Here is a 23,468-nt window from a genome sequence, read left to right on the forward strand (position 1 = left end):
AAAATTTCATGATTTATTTTAGAAGTCTTCTGTTGGTTGTTTTGTTTTTACTTCCCATTTGGGGTTTTTACAGGGAATATATGGTTTGGAAGAAGCTGTTGCTGAGATCAAAGATTTAAAAAAGCAAGTCAAAATACGAGAACATGAGATTGAATCGTTAATTAAGGAAGTCAATAAACTTGAACTTAAAATAAATGACTTACTTGATGAAAATGAAGAACTCAGAGAGCGCTTAGGTATACTGCATCCAGTACATTTTCAATTATTTGTTTTGTAAGAATTGAAATAAGATTTAATAATGGATTTTACTATACCAAGTCACTGGAAATAATTTGGTATATTCTGCTAATATTTGCAAGTAGTTTTAATTAGGACAAACTGCATGAATAAATGTGGCTTACAGGTTTCTTTGACTGAAGATAGTAGATTCTCTACTGTATTTTGGTTTTGATTCCTCTTTGACCACACACTGCTTAATAAACTTCATTGTATGGTGTTTGGAAACCATAACATACTGAAGTTGTAATGCTAGATGGAAAAACACAGAGAAAACTTCAGACAGACTTATTTCTAAATAGAATAATATAAATGTAAATAAAGTTAATTTTAGGTGACATTTTATTGCATTTTGGGTTCTGAGTAACTGAAGTAAAATTAAGCTTTTTTCTGTTGTTATTACATGGAGTATATGTGCATATATTTTCTAGATACATATTTTTATAGGTAGTTTATGTTCAACTATCAACAAATTATTTTTTTAATTCTACTTGTCTAATTATATTCTTATTTAAATTAATTGCATTAACTAACATTAATGTTCCTCCATAATGAATAACTGTATAATATACTGTGTTTTAGGTCTTGACCCAAAGACAGTAATTGATTTAAGTGAATTCAGAAACAGCAAAGCGCTGAAGCAGCAGCAATATAGAGCTGAAAACCAAATTCTTTTGCAAGAGGTAAGTGATAAATCTTTTTTTTGCATAAGAGCTACGTAATAAAAATGCATTTGAACAAAGTGGGATACTAATCTGTGAATAATAATATGCAGATTGAAAGACTAGAAGAGGAAAGAATTGAACTGAAAAAACAAATTCGTAAGTTGGCTCAGGAGAAAGGAAGAAGAGTTGCAACAATAGGTAGGATGTTTTTATTATAAATTGTCCTTTCAAAAACATGCTATCTACTTATTAATGTTTTTATATATTTTATATTTCCTTATTTGTTTAAATTAAAAGGCTAAATGCATTTCATTGAATCTTTAGGAAGAGGTGAGTGGTTTTAGATTTCGTAGTCTTACAACCCAGTATCTTCTTGAACTGTGATGACTTGTAATGTATCACTGAGACTTGTGTCATTGCCTTGCAGTTCTTGGGCGCAGGATGGTCTCCCCAAAATTTCCAGTAATGTACTTAACATATGTGTTTCAAAAATCCTAAAATTTCAATTCCGTGCCGCTCAGGGTAGTGTAATACGTTCAGATGGAAAGGTTTACAGCTTCTTACTTTGCAGATAGAAAACTAGAACTCAGATATAATAAATGAAATATATTCCTTTGCTTGGAGACCAGTTAAATTTTCAGAATAATTTATTACTTGTACATCTACGTGCAATTAGGATTGGATGCTGATGATATGCAGATGACTGATAGCTTTACTGAAGAGAAGGGAATGAATAAGAGGAAGTTGGATTTCTTGACCACACATGACATTGCTGAAATAAAAGCAAAGGTAGGTCCATAAAGCAGGTTCATGAACATTTATTGTATTTCTCTTTCAAAAATTAAAAAAAAATCCTATTTTGTAAATATCTGTTCAAGTATTTATTAAGCTGCTTTTATTAACTGCTTTTAAAAATCCAAAAATGAATAATTTGTATTATTTTTAGAAGACCAGTGAATATTGTATATTTTTTGTGAATACAGCCTAGCAGCTCATGTGAAGTGGAAGTGTGAAACAGACTTGCAGATAGAGTAGCCCCAGCTGAAGTCAGAGAAAAATATAGCTGAAAACAGTAAGGCAGTGGGAAATCTACCTAGAAGAACTTCTGGCATACATGAGAATTTAGATCACTTGGAAAAAATTAGAAATACTTTTTCTGTTCATTTAGGTGCAAAACATGTGATAGAGTGGCAACTAATTAATCACAGGTGTAATTCTGAAGCTCTTAGTATTTTCATATCACCAGAGCTACAAATTATATAGTCTCACAGACTTTTGGTCTGTATCATACTGCTATTCCAACTTCTGCATGACCCAAGAAAACATGTTTCCCTATGACCAGAGAGTGTTATATGGGGATACACCTTGTGTCATTCTTCCAGTGAATCCATTCCTGTTGCCATTTCAGGCAAGAAATCCATATGTGGACTGGCTAACTTTCATGAATGCATACTCCAAATTTGAAAATGTCTGGAACTAAAATATTAAATTGCTAAAATTAGATTTTGTGTATTTTTGGTCTGAGAGAAACCATCTAATAATGTGATGAGGAAACCTATTTTCAATGCATAAATTGAGCAGAAGGTCTTTCCTATCTTTCACAAAATGTTTTGGAACTGATGCCGTTTCTGTTGAGGCTGTTGAACTGTGTGACTGATCAGTGGAAAGTATATGTCTCTACGTATCAGACTTTTTTCAGCTGTACAGGTTTTCCATGCTATAGTACTATGCTTTGCTGATGTGGTTTCTTTTAAAATAGCATCAACCAAGCCATGAAATTAATAATGCCTACTAATTGCATTTTCAGTAGAAAAAAAGTGTTGGGTTTTTTTTCATATTTTGGAAGTTGCTATTGGAAGTACTTTCTTTTCACATATGTATGTGTAAATGGATGTAGAATCCTATACTAATAACTTATTGCTGGTTTTTTTAAGAAGGAACAGATATCCTGAGATTTGTTGGCTAAGAGTATGCTAAACAGTTACAAAGAATTGCAGAAGCCAGGCAGTGCAGGTAGCACAAGCTTGTAAAAAAAAAAACCAACAAACAACTAAAAAGGATAAATATTTTATGTAAAGTTTATTTATGGTTTAAATAATTTTTTCCTGCGAATTTTATTACTGTGAAGATGGCCCTATTTCTTTGATTGTTGCTTTTTATATATCACCTAATTTTGGTTTACATACTGTGTAATTTCACTATAGACCATATGTGGATTAACAGTATTTTCAAGCTTTTATTCTTATTTAACCACAGTCTTAATGAAAATTCTAATAGTAAAATTCCTAAATTGCAATTTTTGAGTATTTGATTGTTTTTTTTAGAATGAATATCTTGCAACTGAATTAAATGAGAGAGAGAGAGATTTGGAGAAGAACAGGACGGTAATAGCCAGATTTCAATCTAAATGTAAGTTGTAACCTGGTTTAAAACTAGGGAATATTATCAGGTACCTGTAGATAGTTTGCTTATTTAGTTGTTCTGGTTCTATAATTTTGACCATAAATTTCTGGCTTTTAAAAAATGTTGTGTTTAAGTTAATGTATATCTTTGTGTCTGTGTGTGTGTATAAATATATAGTGTTGCTGAATTAGTGATAGTACTTTAATCATACTAAATTCATTAAAATGGGCTCTCTCATGTTTTTCCTTCTTGATTGAGACCTTATAAGGGTTTTAAGTCTGTGAATAATCCCAGAATTTACTTGTGTCATTGTAGAGCTTTCCTGGCTCACAATGTTGGGGAATTAAACCAACTTGCTGCTTACTTACATATGTATGTTAGCTGAAGTGTACTGCTTCCAAACTCAGAAATAAAAATAATGCAAATTTCTCCGGACAAGAATCTTAATTTCTTCCCAGAGAATGTGAATTCTTAAAATTCTTTCTGACTTTTCAAAATAGACTTCGTGAAACAGATTTTGCAGTTCACTCCTGGTCTTCAGGACATTTAGACATATTGTTTGGATGCAGAGAATGTCCTGGAAGGTTTGTTGGGTTTAATTCAAGTTTTCAGACTTCTTGCTCTGTGCTAGAAACTGGAATTCCATTGAGAAACTACTGGTTTGTATTTCTTGAGTATCTTTGATAGCCACATCATTTAAATGCTCGTTTTTGTCAGTCTGCAGAAGGAATTCAGGCAATTCCTATATACTCCATTGTTACACCCAAACATTTCCAAGACAGCCATGTTTCTGGATTTGTGAAAGTCTGATAGGCTACTAAAGAAGTTTAAAAGGTGGAAGGAAACATTGAAGACTGGAAAGTTCAATAAATTCAATTGTGTTCCCATGAAGTATTTAATTATTTTTTGTGTTAGTATTTCACCAGTAAAATATACTGTCTAGATATTCCTAGCAGCTCTGCTTTTAATTTCCTAATTGGTTATGTCTATGTATGTATACTATGAACATTATTTTAGTTTATCAAATCAACAGGTATCATAATGAAGTGTTCTAGGAAACCTTAACTTGTTTTTCCCATGCTTTTAAACACATTTACAACTTTTAATACAGTAAAAGAGTTATCAGAAGAGAATAAGCAACTAGAACAAGGAATGAAAGAAATATTGCAGGCTGTCAAGGAAATGCAGAAGGATTCTAGTATGAAGGGAGGAGAAACAGCCTTAATAATCCCTAGTCTGGATCGTTTAGTTCATGTAAGTTTGCTTTCTAAAGTATTATTTAGCTTTATAGAATTGACAGGGTATTCTTTTCCTCCTCAGTTATTGGGTTATTGTATAATTTAATAGTAGTTTCCTTGTATATATGCTTTCATACTTGCAAGTAAGAGTAGAGTGTGTGATTCCTCTTTAACAGTGTAAATTAAAAATATAAAGGAGAAATTGCCGATAAAATTTAAAAAAAAAATCCTAACATCAGCTGGATAGTATAAAGCTATCTGATGTCAAATTTATTGTGCCAGTGATAAAGCTTAGGTAAAAGTTCATTTGCATGTCTTTTATCACTATGGGACTTGCAGGAAATGTTTTTTAAAAATTCTTTATGCAAACATCTTTCCAAAAATTCTGTTTTTTACAGGAAAGTTTAACCATTTAAGTCACAGTATATGGCAAATATACCATCAGGAAACTGATAAGTAGATTTTAGAATGTTTAAATGTCATTCTTTTTTCTAATTTCATGTAGTCTAAACTTGATGGCTCCAGTTTATTATGAAAACATTAAAGCTTTTCTTCACTTTTTCTCTGTTCTGTTATTTAAATGTTTACTGCATTAGGCAATGGAGTCAAAGAATTCAGAGGGAATCTTTGATGCTAGTGTGCACTTGAAAGCTCAGGTTGACCAGCTTACAGGACGAAATGAGGAATTAAGACAGGAGCTAAAAGAGACTCAGAAGGAGGCAACAAGTTTGTCTAATCAGCTGGCAAATGCAAATGAAAAGGTAAATATTTTATTTTATATAATTTATATTGTACTTCAAAAGTGTCTACTCTGATAACTTAGAACCACACAATGTATAAGATATTGAATTTAGCTTATGTAAACGGTATACAAGATTTGTATAGTAGATTTGTGCAAATCTTCCTGAAATTTACGTATTGGAGCTATCAATTCATCAATTTTAAGTTCAGATCTTACTCTTCTTAATGTTACTTTATCTTTGGAATATTCTATCATGTTAAACACCACACACGCCTCTCTTTTAGGGGAGAACTGTGCCCAGAAAAGCTCACACATCTATTTCTTTAAAAAAGCCAGGAGTCTTGCATTTGTTATTTATAAATAAGGAACAGAGATTAAGTGTTTGAAATGATGAATTGTTCTTTGAAATTCTGTATCTTGTTTTAAGTTGTACAATTTATTCTGTGGAATGCTTCTTCCAGGGAAGGTATAGGGAATGGAATATTATCTTAAAAGAAGCCACATTTAAATTTGCCTTTTATAGCAGCTTTGGTGATACAAAAAGATTTGCCAGAATCTAATGCTGTAGAATAGTGTTTTGTGTACTATTAGAGAACCAGAGAGCTTTTAAGTTAAATAAAAAGGCAAAGATTTGTTTAGAATAAGCTGTCAAATAACCACTGCAATAATTATTTCCAAAACTTAATCTTATTAAAGGAGTAGAAATGCACTGTGTTTTAAACAATTTTGAATAAAACTGTGGTGATATTTTTAGTTGCCCTGATTGCTGGAGTAATTTGATAAATTTGGGTAAATATATTATGCATTTAATGATTTATGGAATCACAGCATTTTTAAAAGGCTATTTTACGAGTTTTAGAATGCTTTAGAATATAAGTTGAAATGAATTAGGTTGCTAATAACAACTAATGTAGCACAGGGAAGCAATATATTTTCCATTTTGTTAATTGAATAGCAAGAGCTCCTTTATGGTTTTGTATCCTTTGTTTAGATTGCACAACTGAAAAATGAGATTTGCTTACTGCATCAGTCAGAAGGTCCCAATATTGTCTTGCAAACAGTGAATCTTCCAGAAGGAATGGTTCCTTCAAGTGTTAATACGATTAATTCTCTGAATGAATATTTAATACGTCTTATACAGGTAACTCATATATTCCATGATATCAAGAATATTTATAATGTAGCTAATTCCTCCAAAATTTAGCACCATGTCATGTATGGATATGAAAGAACTCTCCAAAATTATTTTGATGTTCTAACATCTAACTCTTTGGGCTATTTTGTTATTTCAAAGCTGTATGTATTTGTTGTGCTGTAAACCTGAAAGATAATAGTTAATTAAATATTTGACATCAAATCAGATTTTTTGGTTTAAATCTGAATTTTGATCTAAATATTTGCACTCTTCCTTTTGCTTCTGCCGTTGCACTCTTTCTGTGAGAAATTCTCTCTTACTGCTCTCTGAATTCCACACCTGAGTCTGCATATGCAAATCCTACTTGAACAGTTTTTCCCTATAGAGCAAAGGTCTCTATTAATTTGCCATATGAATTTTCATTCCATTATTTGTCAAAGCAACAACTGTAAAAAGAGGCATAAATTCATTGAAACAGAAGCCAGTGATTTCCATGGGAAGCATGGCAGACAGGTACCTTGTAATGAAGATTTGACTCATTCGGAGTAGAAGTAAAAAAAAGTTACCTTTCTATTATTATTAAATTTTCTTTTTTTTGCTGTTTCTGATCACTTTTTTTTTCAGTACAGAATATTTTTTCAATTCTATATGCTCATAAAGTAGAAGAGTATTTGGGAACATGAGAAAAAATGTTGTTTTCCAGTTAGACGTTCAGTTAGTATTCTTTGTGGGCTAGCAACAGGTCATGGTGTTTTGAACTTCGAGAGCTGTCACCCACAGTGCAGTTGTGCACTATTTCACACCTATTAATAGGAATACTAAAGCTCATGGTACTTTTTTCATCTGTTGCTTCTAAAGAAAATACATGTTTTATATCTTGAGTTCACATTGTTCATGACAGAAGCATCTATCATGAAAGCACAAAGGAATGGCATTTTGATTAAGTTAATAATTTCATGTTTAAAACCTATATTAATAATTTATTTTTTTTAACTTGGAAATCAATAGGAATTGGAAAACAAAGAAAAATTGCTTAAGCAGTTAGAAGATGCAGTAGAAGACTATAAGCGAAAATTTGCAGTAATTCGTCATCAACAAGGCTTGTTGTATAAAGAATATCAAAGGTATTGTTCTCTCTTCTGAATTATGAAAGCTCAATTATCTAAATAATTAACAATTTTGAAATAAGATTTTCCGCTCTGTTGAAGGAGTTCTTTGGTTAAAGTAATAAATGCTGCTGCTTTTGGATATGGACTCCATATATTTTCTTTAGTCTTGTCATCATCATGGCTGGGCTTCGCGAACGAAGATTTGGGGAGGGCTCTACCCACGTTTGTTACAAGCGTGCTGGTGGCTAAAAAGGCCAATACGAGATAGGCATGTCTGGTTGCAAAAGGCACAGCAGAAAGACTCCTTAGGCGGTATGTTCTGCAAGACACGATTCTTTCTGCGTTGTCTTTTCTCCTTGAGAGTGATCCTGCGTGCTTTCTCAAAGGCATCAGCAGCATTATAGATGGTGTGTCTCCAGGCCTCCCGATTGGAGGCCAGAGTAGGCCAGTTATGTTGATCAATATGGCCGAGGCTGAGATGTTGTTTCAGGGAGTCCTTGTATCTTCTCTTCGGGGCTCCTCTCTTGCAGCAGCCAGTGGTAAGTTCACCATAAAGCAAGATCTTAGGGAGGCGGTGGTCCTTCATCCTTGAGACGTGTCCTGCCCAGCGCAGCTGTGTTCTCAGCAACATGGCCTCAATACTTGTGACTGCTGCTTGTTCTAGAACAGATGTATTGGTCACATAATCTGACCAGTGGATGTTTAGGATTGTGCGGAGACAGTGTTGATGGAAGCGTTCTAGGAGTCACAGGTGGTGGCGGTAGATGATCCATGATTCAGATCCATATAAGAGAGTAGACAGCACTATGGCTCTGTAAACACTGATCTTTGTACTTTTCTTTGAGTGCTTATTTCGCCAAACTCTTTTATGAAGCTTTCCAAAGGCATTGTATGCCTTTGCTAACCTGTTGTCTATCTCTCCGTCAATCTTATCATCCGAGGAGATGAGGCTACCTAGGTAATTAAACTGCTGGACTGATTTGAGCTCTGATTGGCCAATGGTGATATGGGGATGATGGAAGACTTCCTGAGGTGCAGGTTGATAGAGAACTTCTGTCTTCTTTAAGCTGACTTCCAGCCCAAAGAGCTCAGCAGCGTCTGCAAAGCAGGATGTTAAACGCTGCAGAGCTGCTTCTGTGTGGGCGACAAGGGCAGCATCATCAGCATGAAGCAGCTCCTGGACAAGATGGTTTAAGGTCTTAGTGTGGGCCTTCAGGTTGAAAAGGCTTCCGTCAGTACGGTATCGAATGTAGATACTGTCCTGATCATCGAGGTCTGCCGTGGCCCTTTGGAGCATCATGCTGAAAAAGATTGTGAATAGGGTTGGTGTGAGAATGCAGCCTTTTTTCACACCATTAGTTACTAGAAAGGGCTCAGAAAGTGCATTGCCATATCTGACTTGGCCGTGTTGATCCTCCTGGAGTGAGATGATCATTTTGAGGAACTTGGGGGGACAACCTAAACGTTCCAAAATCTGCCACAGACCTTTCCTGCTCACAGTATCAAAAGCCTTGGTGAGGTCAACAAAGGTTACATAGAAACCTTTATTCTGTTCCCTTTCTGTTTTCTTTAGTCTTGTAAAGATTCAGAAAACTATAAAACCATTTTTGCTGAACTCTTCTGATGTCGCATATTTTATCACGAGGATTTCATTGTGCTTTCTGTATCTGATATCTTGCATTTTATTGGAACCTGGTATGGTGGACTTTTCAGTCTCATTTTCTTTTGCTTTCAAGTGTGGGTTCTAACAGTTTTCCTGGAGGTGAAAGAAAAACACCTGCTATCCAAATACAGTCAGAGATCTCTGAAAATTTCAGGTTGTCAGGACATCGTGGTTGGTTTTCTTTCAGACTCTTAGTTCCTTTATATACTTCAGTGAATCTAAATTCTATAAAATTCTTCTCAATGTCCAAAAAGAAAAGGATTTTCATCTGTTAGGAGCACAAGGATGAAAATGGTGATTTAGATTTTTCAAATAACAAACAGTTGAGTCTTCTGTGTCTTTGGATTGGAATATAACAGTCACTGGATGGCTTTTGGAATAAGGGTGTTTAATCTTTTAGAGACTTTTTTTGTTCATTGAATAAATTAAGATTCCCAGACAATGTTATCTCTGTTCAAGGCATTAAAGGTATAGCTTTTTTATTGAAGGCTGTAATACACTGCCTCCTTTACTCCTAGATTAGCTATCTCCAATGACAGGGATAAGATGATGATTTGAGGCTACTTCTCTAAAACTGTTACAGATTGAAGTTACAGGATGAGATTCTTTGACTTGGTATCCCATAGAGTCACTTTGAGAGAATTTTCTTTTCTTGTCCTCCATTTTTTTCTATTATGGAAGAAACTAAGATATCTTCTTTAAAGAGAAAATACTACTTCTGAAATACCCTTGATTATTTTTTTTAACTAGCATAAATTGTGCCATACAGTCTATAGAAACTTGTTTATTAGATTTGTATGAACAGTTCATAGTCTGTTTTGTTTCCAAATAAATAAATAAAAATGGATAGAAGAGAGTAGTTTGGGCCAAAGTGAAGCTGTTTTTCATTGAAATAGCAAAACGTATAGTGGGAAGTTATGTCCTTTATGCATCTGAAATAAAATGAATGTAATAGAGGGAAAAATTTGCAGGCAAAAAAGAAGGAAAGTAAGGCATCTCTATCTCTGCATTATAACACACATTTGAAGAAGTAAGACACTGAAGAATTATTTTCATCACTAAACCAGCTGCAGCCTAAACAGAGAAAATAGTTTTTCAGTAATCCATCTACAGTTTATAATGTTTTTTTCAAATTACATTACTGCTCAAAGTACTTTGGTTTGTAATATTTCAGGGTTGCTGTTAAAGTTACAGTTTTAAAAATCATCCAAGTTTTTTATCATAATTAATGAAAATGCATTACTGTTTTAGTCAAAAGGAAAGCTGGCAGAAAGAATCAGAAGGTATTAAAGAGGAAATGAAAAAACTAGAAGAGCAAAAAGAACAGGATGCTACAAAAATAAAGGCATATTCTGTAAGTAATTCTGTTGCTTTCATTTTTCAAAAAGATTTTAGAACATAGAACAGAGGTTTTAATACAAAATTATAATTTTTTAGATGGGGAAAATGTTGCAGGGAAAAATGGCTCAATTTGAATCAAATCAGGAGATTTACTGATTTACTAGTGGAATGTAAATAGCTAGCTATCTGAACTGTACATTCAGAATCAGCGTCGACAGCACAAAGGTAAATCACAATATTAACACGCATATAAAATCTTAGTATAGACCTGAAAATCTCTAAGCACCAATCAGGAATTAATCCCTAATATTTCTCATCCCACACATCCACCTGGCCTCTTCAGGTTGCCAGGACACACACTTTTTCCTGAGAGTACAGGTTCCCTGTGTACACACACCTCCTGTGTGTGCTCCAGGGTGCTGAGCGTATGTGGGGCCGCTCCGGTGTTACGTGTGCCTGTCCACCTTTCTGCAGCGTGATCCATGCACTTGTGAGAAATCACCCCAGGAGGTCACATCGCACACCCGAGGTGTGGGCCCCTAATTGTTGCACTTAGTACTTCCAGACCTTAGCTGGAGTGCTGAGGGGTGGTGTCCAGCAGGGAGGAAGCACTCACATCTGCACAGGAGATGGAGGCATGGGGAAACTTCTGAAGTTGAACTGAGTTATAAGTGCTGCATTATAACCCTCTCTGCCCCTGCTGTTAAAAGTTTTTATACTGCATTTATACTAATTTTGAAGCTGACTACTTCTTTATTTCAAATCTCTAGTTTTACGGTTACTGTTCAGTCTGGTTCATGGTGATCTTCTTTAAGATTATCAGTTTTGAACAAATACCTTCTCAGGCAATCTCTGTTCACACACACTATTAACACTCACACTACTCTCTTAACAGCAGTTGTTACCCAGGCTGTTTGACTGGGAGGAGGAGCAGTGCAAACAACTTGTTGAAAAGCACAATAATTTGTACTAAGAATTAAGATCATTACTTTGAATTGCATCTTATTTATATATAATTGTTAATGTATATGAATCAGTGTTCCAGAAGAACAGGAGCCAGAATTCATCTTTCTATTTTGATTTACTTCCACCAAGTCCGAATTCAGTCTTGCATTTAGAAAACTGAAAAATATTGGTGGTACTTAAAAGTTCCTGGAATTGATGCAGATGTCTAATCACAGACATAGTGCAGTTTCAGATGGTTACAGGTGTCTTTGGGTACCAAACATTGCAAAATATAACCAAAGATATACTGGCCATACACATCCTTTTAGAGAAGCAGATACAGGGCAAGGATTTCACAAGGTGCTGAAAGTAACTGTGAAGGTTTAAACAGCTGAGTTCTAACAATTTTCTTCTGCCGAGGGATAACTGTAGTGGTATATAGTCCTGCTTATAATCCTGTTCATGACTGTAACTGATTAGCAAAATAGGCACTTAATTCTAAATATATTTCCAGGAAATTGAAATTGGGTTTGTTTTGCAGATGTTTCTATTGTATGTCTAAAAAATGAGAGAGAAAGAGAGCAAAGAGAGTGCACGCCATCTTACTTAATTAGTTTTGTATCTTGTTCTGCATTTCCGGAGTCACAGGAAGAGACTGTAGCAGAATTAAGATATTTCTGACATTTGTTTTTTAAATGATTTTAAAATTTAATGGAGTTTAATGATGTTAACAGTGCTATAAAAATATTGCTGAGATATTTTAAGAAATTACCATTTCCTAATAGCTTTTATTTCCAGAGACGTATCTATCCAAACATAAGTAATACATACTACTATTTAGCATTATTTTTTGTTAGTGTGTAATTTTGTTTAGAATTAGTTTAACATTTTCAGATTAAACATTCTTTGAAATTACTTCACTGTGAGTGATCAGTGATAGTGTGATACTTACTTCTGAAAGCTTAAGAAAAATAGGCTTCTTGATCGGAAAAGTATCAGACTTCCAGGACTCTGGATTTTTTTTCTAGCTACCTGTTCATTCTTGTTTATTAAGCTCATAGCAATCTGGGAATTTACAGCTCCAATTTCTACTACCTGTCTCCTTGGCCAGCTGATGTGTGCGACAGCAAAGCTAAAGCTCACGTGGCACCTGTGACCTAAGTTGCCATAGTTTCCTCTCCCCACCACTGCCCCTCCTTAGATTTATACATGTATACAAACACGTGTGCACGCACACGCGTTTTTGTAAGAGGGATCCTGTGGTTACTTTGCAAATTTTATGGGTTTGGTCTTCAAAGTAGGACATTATTAGTGTTTGGAACCACAGGACTTCTATTTTGTTTAGAAAATTTCCCCAATACATTTGTTTTGACTCTAGTAGAAAGGGGAAGACAGATGACAGTAAATGCAGAGAACTATTCTTTTTCTAAGTTTTGAAAATATCAGCATTAACTACAATTTTATTTAGTCAGTCAAATGTATTTAGCTTCTGTTCCTCAGAAATTAATAGTTTTGGAGATTCAATTTTTTCTTTTGATAGAATGTTGTATGCTTATGCATGTGTTGAGTGTATGTATGTTTTATTAGCAAAAAGAAATTATTTCAGACAGATTAACGAATTTTTTCCACCTAGATTAAAAAATATACAAACAAGCTTGTCTATGGAATTGTGTTTTACCATATTTCTGTTCAAGGTTCTTGTTAAAAAATGTGTTACAGAATCTACTCGATGCACTTCAGCTGGATCCTGATGAAACAAAAAAAGTACTTGCAGAAAATAATAGAAAAATAACTGTTTTAAGAGTTAATGAAAAATCACTAACAAGGCAGTGTACAACTTTGCTTGAAATGGAACGCCATCTTAGAAAAGAAAATGAGAAACTAAAGGGTGAAATAACACATATGGAGACTGCAGTTATAGGGAAGATTGGAAACTTGCAACGATTCAAGGTATAGTTTATAGTAGTAATAGCACACATTTTTATTTTTACAATTTAGGAATAAATCCATTGTTTTTAAATGGAGTTAGCACTAGTTTCTTGAGTGCATTACCCAAAAGCTTCCTAGATGCTGTTATAAAAACATTGTGACCCAGACAGATTCGAGAAGTGGGCCCATGGGAATCCATGCAGTTTAACAAGACCAAGTGCAAAGTGCTGCATCTGGGGTGGGGAAACCCCACGTCTCAATACAGGCTGGGGGATGAACAGATTGGAGCAGCCCTGACAAGAAGGATTTTGGGGTGCGGGTGGATGAGAGGCTGGACATGACCCAGCAATGTGCACTTGCAGCCCAGAAAGCCAATCATGTCCTGGGCTGCATAAAACCAAAAAGTGTGGCCAGCAGGGCGAGGGAGAGGATTCTGTCCCTCTACTCTGCTCTGATGAGACCCCCACCTTGAGTACTGTGTACAGCTTGGGATCCCCAGCACAGGAAGGACATCAACCTGCTGAAGCGAGTCCAGAGAAGGGCCACTAAGTTGATTAGAGGGGTGGAGTACCTCTCCTGTGAGGAAAAGCTGAGAGAATTAGGATTTAGCCTGGAAAAGAAGAGAGCTTCAGGGTGACCTAATTATGGCCTTCCAGTACCTGAAGGGAGCCTACAAGAGAGATGGAGAGAGACTGTTTACGAGAGCATGCAGTGATGGCACAAAGAGGAATGGCTTCAAACTGAAAGAGGGCAGGTTTAGATTAGATATTAGGAAGAAATTTGTTACAGTGAGGATAGTGAGGCACTGGAACAGGTTGCCTGGAAGAGTTGTGGATGCTTCATCCCTAGAAGTGTTCAAGACCAGGTTAGATGGGACTCTGAACAACCTGGTCAAGTGGAAGGTGTCCCTGCCTATGGCAGAGGGATTGCAATGAGATGATCTTTAAGGTTCCTTCCAACCCAAAGCATTCTATGATTCTATGATCATCATATGTAACTTGTTGGTTTTCCCCTTCTGCAGTTGCTTCAAAAAGTTATTTTTGTTGAAAGTGTCATATGAAATCAAATCTTATTCTTTGGCCTTGCAGGTCGCTCTAGGAATACCAGAGAAATTTTGTCAATGTTTATTGCAGGCAATTTTTAAAAAGGAAAGGTGATTTAGGAAAATAAACCCATGTCTAAAGCATTATATTAAGTAGTATTCTTTTTATGTGGAGTAATTTTATATTTAAAGATGTAGCTGATCCATTTTACTAACCCACTGTTCATTATTTTCATAGGAAATGGCCAGCTTTAAGATTGCCGCTCTGCAAAAAGTGCTGGATGGTAGTGTGCCGTTGTCTGAGCTAGAAGTGGCTAATAAGCAGTACAATGCATTAACTGCTAAATACAGAGATATGTTACAAAAAGATAATTTGCTTGTCCAACGGACAACAAAAATGGAACACATGGAGGTAATGTTTGTGTTACATTTGAACCCCAAGGGGAAGAAACTTCTTTTATGTTCATCTTGCTTTGGTTTTTGTTCTCACTTAAGAGGAAGATAGAACAGAAGTCCCAGCACTAAAACTGCTGGTTAGAACAGTTTCATAGTGAGTATGAGATGTTTGAGCCAGTCTGACTGCTGCTATTGAATTTTAATTTGCTCTCCTGGTATTCTTCAGTGCACTGACAAACATACACAGAGTTCCGGATTTTATTACAATGGGCAGACATAAAAGCATTTTGTTTAATTGTTTTGGTTCTTTGGTTTTTTATTTGCTTGCTTTTTAAATTAAGCTTTAGGTGTGTTCCCTCAGAAATTATTTTTAGTTCTTTGATTACTAAAACCTGGCTGGCAGAAGGAATATTTGCTATCATCTTGAGTTTTGGAGGTCATAAGGAAAGTAGAATGAATGTAAACACTTTCAAAGCTTTCTTTCAAAGTATATGCTTTTTCTAATTCCCAGCTTTCACAAGAATGAAATGTTCAGTTCCAAAAATGAGTAAAGCTTTGGAATTTGACCTCTATAGAAAAAAATCACCAAGGATTGCTCACAATATGCTTGCAAAATGTTGTAGGGACTTTAAATATTTAACTTTTTCTTTGAACTTTTATTCTGAAGTAGAAGTTTCTTTTTATAAATTGTGAAGTTGGCTTCAAAGATGTGTTACTACCTCCCACTTTTAACGGGTGGTAATGAATGTATGATTCCTTGTCTATTTTTTGGAATTTTGTGTGTATGAAAACTTGTGTTGCCCATTTCAGCAATTTCTTAGAGCTAGAGAATCATTTATCAACTAAAAACGTGTTTAAAAAACTAAAGATTGAAAATTAACAAGAAGTATTTGATTTGTTTTACTGGTTAGTGTGGAAATCTGTGTTTCTATTTGGAGGAGTGAAGGAACATTTACAAAACTAATGTTTGGCATCATATTAGATGCCTAAAGGAAGCATATGATACGTCTCAAATATATATTTATGTACAAGGTGAAGTATTGTGTGTGGGATGAAATATCCTCCAGAAGTACTACTTTTTTCCGAACTAATAACAAGGTGCTTAGTGTGACAAACGAAGATTTCTTCATCTAATTCTAGACACTGTAGGAATCCCAGCCACTGGTAATAACTGTTCATAGTATTATAGTTGGCAGTAGGATAGAACACAGCAAAGACTAACATTTTTACACTTAGGAGGAAACATGCTCTTCTGTTGCTCTTTGTTATATATTTAGGTTATGGGTACATAGGTAACATCTGTTAATCTGAAAGATTTCATAGATACTAAACATGAAATCTGCTACAATTAAATAGTTTGCAGTTATGCTGAGACTTTTCTATTACACAGCATGAGAATGAATCCTTGAAAGCACAGATAAATTCATTGAATAAAGAACTGGAGATCACGAAAGAGAAACTTTACACTGTGGAACAGGCTTGGGAACAGATGACTACACTGGGTAAGTATGAAAGTTATATTGCAACATTAAAAACCAAATTGTGTATCCTGTATAAAAGAAATATTTGAAAATGTTCTAAAATTAATGTATCTTAAAATAACCAAAATAAAAAATAAAAACTATTTTATATCTTTCGGTAACGGTCTTAATTTTTTTGGTGAATTTCTTTGTTTGTATGTTACGTTTTACTTATCTATTTGACTAAAACCAAGTTTGGCATTTTCCTCTGGAAACTCTTGCACTTTGACTTTTCTTGGGTTACCGGGTCTGAAAGCTTTTAAAGCAACATGACCTGAATTTTTTTCTTAATATGTTCTAACTTGATTGTCAGTCATAGTAGTTCAGAGGTCATCAAGAAAGTGATTTCTTTTTCTTGTTTGGATACTCTATAACAAAGCATTTTTTTCTTGATAGCTGGGGCTTGTTTGTATAGCTTACATTCCCATTATTCAAGAAGAACTCATTCACATCTGTTTCTTTTACATATTTAATTAAATTTCCTGAAGATTTTCCAGCTGAATTAAGGATAAAGTGAAAGGCTAGATTGAAAATAGTTATCAGTTTCAGTAACCATGGTTGCAGATATATGCATTTATAATTTATAGTAATATTTCATTCAAATTAGATACTTTTCAAACATGTAATAAGGCAAGTTTAAAAAAATAATACAGGTGTTTTGATGAAGTTTATCTGACACAGATAAAGCAAAGCTCATGTTCAGTTTTGTAGTGGAAATAATTTTCATAGTTGAATCAGCTTCTGTATTCCCTAATTTAAATATTTTTTCTTGTAGGGGATGACAGTTCCATGGACAAGGCCACAAAAGCAATAACCAACAGTGAGATTTTGTCCATTTCTAAAAAAATCACAGTGTTGGAAATGAAGGAACTAAATGAAAGACAGAGAGCAGAGCATTCACAACGAATGTATGAACATTTGAGGAATACTGTAAAGCAAATAGAAGAACGTAATTTTGAATTGGAAACAAAATTTGCTGAGGTAAATCTGCTGAGATTTAACAACATAATTTGATACATTTTAAGAGCATATTTGTGAGCTTTTCAAAAAGCATTAATCTATTTTGTATCAGGACTGGCAAATAAACTTATGATTCAAAATATAGCTGCAATTTCGCATGCACAAGACACTGATAAAGGTATAACTAATTAATTTGTCAATAGTTCATTTTAAACATTAGTTAATATCTATAAAACATATTATGAGCATCTTAACAGATAGTTTATATTTTTATCAGCAGACTGCTAGAAAAATGACTGTTCTTGGCCTGTTTATTTCTTTTGTCTAATGCATATGATCTCTTTTCTACTAATTTTTCCTTATAATTTAACAATTATTCAAAAAAAAGGTAGAATGTTGCATCCTTTGTGCAAATAATAGTGTCATGCTTCTGGTACAGACTGGCTATGTCCCCTGTACCATGCCAAACATTGTCTATAGTACGGGAATAGAAGTCATATGCTATTGAAGCTGATGATCCTTAGTATTCCTGTCCTATCAGTTTTCATCTTGTTAGGTTTTCTGGTCTCCACTATTCATATTTTAATTTCTTTATATAAATTCATTTTTTAATAGTGTGAGACTTTTTTATAATTTCTAGTCTAAATGTATTTATGGGAGTTGTACACATTTGTCCTTGTGCTATTATGGGTCTATAATTTAAATGCAAGGGAAGAATAAATATGTTGGCAGAGAGATTTTGACAAATTAGAGGACCAGGTAATCACCAACAATAGGAAGTTGAACAAGAGAAAGTGCCAGGTCCTGCACTGGGATGGGGCAACCCTAGATATTCGTACAAACTGGGGAATGAGATGCTGAAAAGCAGTGCTGCAGAAAGTGACCTTGGGGGTCCTGGTCAATGGCAAGTTGAAGATGAGTCAGCAGTGCCCTGGCAGCCAGGAGGGCCAACTGTGTCCTGGGGAGCATCAGGCAAAGCATCACCAGCCAGTCGAGGGAGGGGATTGTCCCGCTCTGCTCTGCACTGGTGCAGCCTCACCTTGAATATTGTGTGCAGTTTTGGGCACCATAAGAAAGATATTAAGTTCTCAGAGAGTCTCCAAAGGAGGGCAAAGAAGATGGTGAAGGGCCTTGAGGGGAAGCCGTATGAAGATTGGCTGAGATCACTTGGTCTGTTCAGCCAGTGAAGAGAAGAGGAGACTGAGGGGAGACCTCATTGCACTCTACAACTTCCTCATGAGGGGAAGAGAAGGGGCAGGCACTGATCTCTTCTCTGGTGACCAGTGACAGGACCCAAGAGAATGGCCTGAAGTTGTGTCAGGGGAAGTTTAGGTTGGATATTAGAAAAAGGTTCTTCACGCAGGGGATGGTTGGGTCCTGGAACAGGCTCCCTAGGGAAGTGGTCACAGCACCAAGCCTGACAGAGTTCAAGATGATACTCTCAGGCACATGGTGTGACTCTTGAGGATGGTCCTGTGCACTGCTAGGAGCTGAACTCCGTGATCTTTGTGGTTTCCTTCCAACTCAGCATATTCTGTGATTCTCTGAATGCTGATAGATTGTATTCGTTCCCCCTTCTTGTCCTTTGCTAGAGTTTAGCCAAGCTATTTTAGATTGCAGTTATGTGACTCCCCATTTCTCTGTTGTTTTAGTGGTGTTTGTTACGCTGTTTTGCTTTAAATTAATCCGGATGATGGAGTAGCTGAAAGTGTATAAAGCTATTCAGCAGCAGCATTTTTAAAGCTTTCCTGGTGGGATGACTTCTTTGTTTCCTTAATAAACACTTCAGGTGATGCTCCCTAGTGTCCCATTTTACTTTTTCACATATATTATTTGTCCTGTGATACATTTAAGGTCTGCTGGTCTTCCTTCATTATGAGTTGATGAACTCCTAATGCCACAATTTTTTCTTATTAGTACCTCTGCATCCCTTTTTGTCTCATTTCTGTAGCTCCAGGACATACATTTTCTGTTTAATATACTTGTGTTGCCAGTGCCTCCTAATCTGGTATAATTTCTTTTTTTTTGAGACGGGTAACATGATTGTGCTGAGGTAATTAATGGAAGTTTTAAATGATACCAGTCTAAGAACTGATACCTAGAAGTCTACTGTACATCTTTTTAACTCATAAATGTACTTCAATATGACTGTTTTCCAGATAGTACTGTCTCACATATGCAAAGTGCAGATAATAAGAAACCCCACACTTTTTTTTAATTTGTTTAGGAAATCAATTATTTTATTAAGAAGTGGTATCAGATTAATGTGCCACAACTGTATGTACTAAATTAAATCTTGAGACTTGTCTGTGTTGTCTGATCCTTTTCAGATTATCTATCTTAATGCTCTTTGGTTTGAATTGAAACATTGGTTACTGAGTATTTAATAATCAACTTGAAAAATCAGGCTGCTTGAAAGAATATCACTTAATAAAGAAAATTCTTTTTAGAAAGAGTCTTGGCACTTATAACCTTTGTGTTACCAATCCCAATATACTAAGTAGTAAATAAATATATAAGACTCTCCATTTTCTGAAGTGCTTATAGTATTTTTTTATTTTTTTTATTTATTATTTTAGTTCAGAGCAAGTTGTTGCAGTAATGGTTTTAAGAAAATTCACGTGTTTGCTTTAACATCCTTTTCTGCACCAGAAACCTGTGTTTCTGTTCCTGTGTGTAAGCAACACTGCAAACAAAAAGATGTTTAAGCAGAGAGAAAACAAAACTGGGTTTTGAACACAACCTCAACTCAGCTGTACAGTGTATTATAATGACTGGAAACTGGCACTGCTTTTTCTTTGCAGAGTTTAGAGTAGTTGTGTGCTTAGGATACCATTCTGTTTGTTTCTCGTTTTGATTTTTTTAAGCTCACTAAAATCAATCTTGAGGCACAGAAAGTGGAACAGGAATTAAGAGATGAACTGTCAAAGAGTGTAAGTAAGGCAGTAAGTGATGCAGATCGACGACAAATCATGGACCTAGAGAAGCGCGAGATGGAGCTCAAGATTGAAGTGTCAAAGTAAGTGTTGAAGTAACAAATTTGGAATGCAGTATGTTTGGAAGCATGCAAAAATTTAGGCTATATTGATCTTATGGAATACACTACTTATGTATCACTAGCATAATTTTCAATGCCTGTTTTCTGACATTTATATATGCCAAATTTAGTATTGAAAATGAAGCATTTAATTCCTAACTATAAAGAAAGCAATTTGTTTCATTTTAATTTGAAAAATTAAGTGCTGACCTAGATAGACAAGGGTAAGTGTGCAATTAGATACTTATAGAAGGCCTTTTAAACTAATTAATTGAGGTTTATTTTGTTTCTGTGCCACAACCTCCCTTATAGGTATGAAAATCTCATAAAACTAATTGGAAAGCAGTTCTTACTTCAAAAGATGCACAGATACATCGAAGGTTAAACTGCAGTAGGAGGGAGGTTTGTCATTTACTTAAAAGAGATTAACTTTGCATAAATTGAAAAATGAGCTTTTTAGATATGTTGATATGGACATTTGTCTTCGAGTAATTAATATAATCCTGTTATATTCCTAAATCTACAAAGTCTATGGGGATACTTGCGGTGATTTTTAATACTTAAAATAAATGATTAAACTTGGAGAATCAGAGAAAGGAATTGAGAATGAGACTTTTTGAACATTTAGAGGATTTTGAGTATATCCTGAAGTGGGAGAGAAATAGAGGACAGAGATGCTTAGTTCAGGTAAAAAACATGGCATTGTTTTGCTGGAGAATGTTAACCACTGGCGGACCTCTGTATAACTTACAGGAAGACGTCCTGTGAAAAAGTTGAGAGACAATACAAACAAGAATTTTCTTAATAAGAACTCTGAGTAGTAGATAAGAGTATGCTGAAAAGAACAAAGTCCAAATGTTTTGATTTGAGGAAACATGCTAAGTATCTCTTCTTAGCATTGCATTGACAGACTTAAAAGGTTACTCAATGGTTTCAAGTGACACAATACCCCTTTTCCCTGCAAGGTTAAGAGAACTGTCTGATGTAGCAAAAACGCAAGTTGAAGCTCTGGAGGCACGCCAGCAATACAGAGATAAAGAAGTGGAATCTCTTAGAATGCAAATTTTAGATTTTCAGGTAAAATTCAACCTTTACTTACACTACTGTTTGGATATTTTTTTTTCCTGGAGTGAGAATAAATGAAGTAACTTCGCAATGAATTAGAAAACTTCAAAAATATTTCAGAAGGATCTTTGCAAGCTGGTCCTTGTGGTTGCCATACCCTTTCAAGATTTCTATATTACATTAATTATTCCCTTCTTCATTTATTCCATTTCTAGCTGGGTAGCTATGACAGATCCTGAGCTTTTTTCCATGTTGTTTAGGTAATATTTCTTCCTGTATGATTAATAGATCATGGTCAATATTTAAATACAATGTCAGGAAAGTTTGGTCATTTTTTACAAGACAAGAAAGGACTTGAAGATTTGCAGTAGACTTATTATAGTACCTTGTTATTAGCTGAAACAGTTTATTGGGATTTGGTTTCGTCTTCTAGAATGGTTTGAGTCCTTAAATCCAACACCTATGTCAGCTTTTACATTACCATATTTTCTAAGTTTAGGTATAGATTTCTTCCTCAGTTTCTAGTATTTTGGAAAGAGAGTTTTTAAGATCAGTATCTGAAAAGGTATACTTCTAAAATGTGGTTGTAGAAACAGCAGTGGAAAAATAAAAAGCTGTTAGAGGCTAATTCTTGCTCTTCTCTGTGAAATAAAATACATGCAATATATAAAATAAAAAATGGTGCTGCATATAATAAATAATATAAAATAAATAAAAATATAAAATAAACTGTGCTAGCATATTCAAAATGAAAAATAAATTTGTTCTATGAATTTTGTTCTTAGGCACAATCAGATGAAAAAGCAGTTATTGCAAAACTACATCAAGATATCCTAGCCCTTCAGGGTAGTGAATCTGTTGCTGTAGGCAAATTGGAAACACTTAAATTGAAACTACAGAAGATGGAGATCCAAAATCTACGTTTAGAGCAGAAGCTTGATGAGAGAGATCAAGCCTTATATTTTGCCCGACTGGAAGGAAGAAATAGAGCCAAACATCTGCAACAGACAGTTCAGTCTTTGCGGCGACAGTTTAGTGGTGCTCTGCCTTTAGCACAGCAAGAAAAATTCTCTAAAACAATGATTCAGCTACAGAACGACAAACTGAAGATCCTGGAAGAAGTTCAACATGCCCAGCAGGAGCGTCGAAATGCAGAAAACAGGACATTAGAGCTGGAGTTAAAACTGAAAAGTTTAGAAGAATTAGTAAGTGCATTGAAGGATACAAGAGGAGCTCAAAAGGTTTGTGATTTTACAACTTTGAATAGCTTTGTTCATCTGATCTGCATTTAAATTACATTTCAGTTTAGCTTGTTCTCTAAATGTCTGTTTCAATGTAGAACTTAATTATTTCAAAATAAACTTTGTTAGAATGGGAAACCAGTAATTTTTTGTTTTCCATAAAATCAGTGCAGTCAGATTTACTAATTATCTTTTGTGCCCAATTAAGTCACATAGGAGCTAGAGGCTAACTAGGAATGCAGTTACATTAATTTGAATTAAATTATGAGTTTAATTAAATAATGAATTAAATTAAATTAAACAGAGAATAGCATTCTGAAGTGCCGTTCCATGAGCTGGCATTGAAATATTCACTACAAATCCATGTCATTCTAAATAAATCTAGGGGCAATAATTTAGCAGTATCATCAGAAATATTACTATAATCATGTAAGTATGCTTACTTATATCTATTGTAAACAATGTTACCCTGAAATTTGAATAAGTCTTTCTCACTTCTCTTCAAGATCACTGGGTATTATATAATATGATTATATCTGTTATGACTAAAGTCTGCATGCAAACAATCAACGATTTTAATGCTCTGGGCATGTTTTAGTCTGAAATCAGTTTTCAGATATTTTTCTAGAGCATTTTGACATAAATATGTCTGTTATTCTTAGTACATGTGCATTTTTGAATACATACAGTGCTTAATGGTTTTGAAAATCTTCTGCTCTTTTAGAAAAAACAAACCAAACTTCTTGCACGCTTTTTTTTGT

The 23,468-nt window shown here is 34.7% G+C and overlaps 1 protein-coding gene across 5 annotated transcripts in view; it reads left to right on the forward strand.

The window, feature by feature from the left end:
• The window catches only part of CEP290 (centrosomal protein 290), a 55,175-nt gene that overhangs the window by 9,957 nt on the left and 21,750 nt on the right, over positions 1 to 23,468 (forward strand). For 4 of the 5 annotated variants that reach the window (XM_018080405.2, XM_018080406.2, XM_018080407.2 and 1 more), the window contains 17 exons: positions 74 to 236; positions 859 to 959; positions 1,052 to 1,139; positions 1,618 to 1,730; positions 3,266 to 3,350; positions 4,456 to 4,598; positions 5,179 to 5,343; positions 6,316 to 6,465; positions 7,468 to 7,583; positions 10,483 to 10,585; positions 13,237 to 13,467; positions 14,727 to 14,900; positions 16,275 to 16,386; positions 17,180 to 17,385; positions 20,232 to 20,383; positions 21,367 to 21,478; positions 22,252 to 22,707. In XM_018080405.2, coding sequence (XP_017935894.1) covers positions 74 to 236; positions 859 to 959; positions 1,052 to 1,139; positions 1,618 to 1,730; positions 3,266 to 3,350; positions 4,456 to 4,598; positions 5,179 to 5,343; positions 6,316 to 6,465; positions 7,468 to 7,583; positions 10,483 to 10,585; positions 13,237 to 13,467; positions 14,727 to 14,900; positions 16,275 to 16,386; positions 17,180 to 17,385; positions 20,232 to 20,383; positions 21,367 to 21,478; positions 22,252 to 22,707 — 2,670 coding nt within the window. Of the gene's footprint in view, positions 1 to 73; positions 237 to 858; positions 960 to 1,051; positions 1,140 to 1,617; positions 1,731 to 3,265; positions 3,351 to 4,455; positions 4,599 to 5,178; positions 5,344 to 6,315; positions 6,466 to 7,467; positions 7,584 to 10,482; positions 10,586 to 13,236; positions 13,468 to 14,726; positions 14,901 to 16,274; positions 16,387 to 17,179; positions 17,386 to 20,231; positions 20,384 to 21,366; positions 21,479 to 22,251; positions 22,708 to 23,468 lie in introns of those variants that run through there. The other variant, XM_018080409.2, reaches the window with a different exon arrangement.

The sequence above is a fragment of the Manacus vitellinus genome, unplaced genomic scaffold (assembly GCF_001715985.3).
Source record: "Manacus vitellinus isolate BGI_N305 unplaced genomic scaffold, ASM171598v3 scaffold_5_pilon, whole genome shotgun sequence".
Lineage (NCBI taxonomy): Eukaryota > Metazoa > Chordata > Aves > Passeriformes > Pipridae > Manacus > Manacus vitellinus.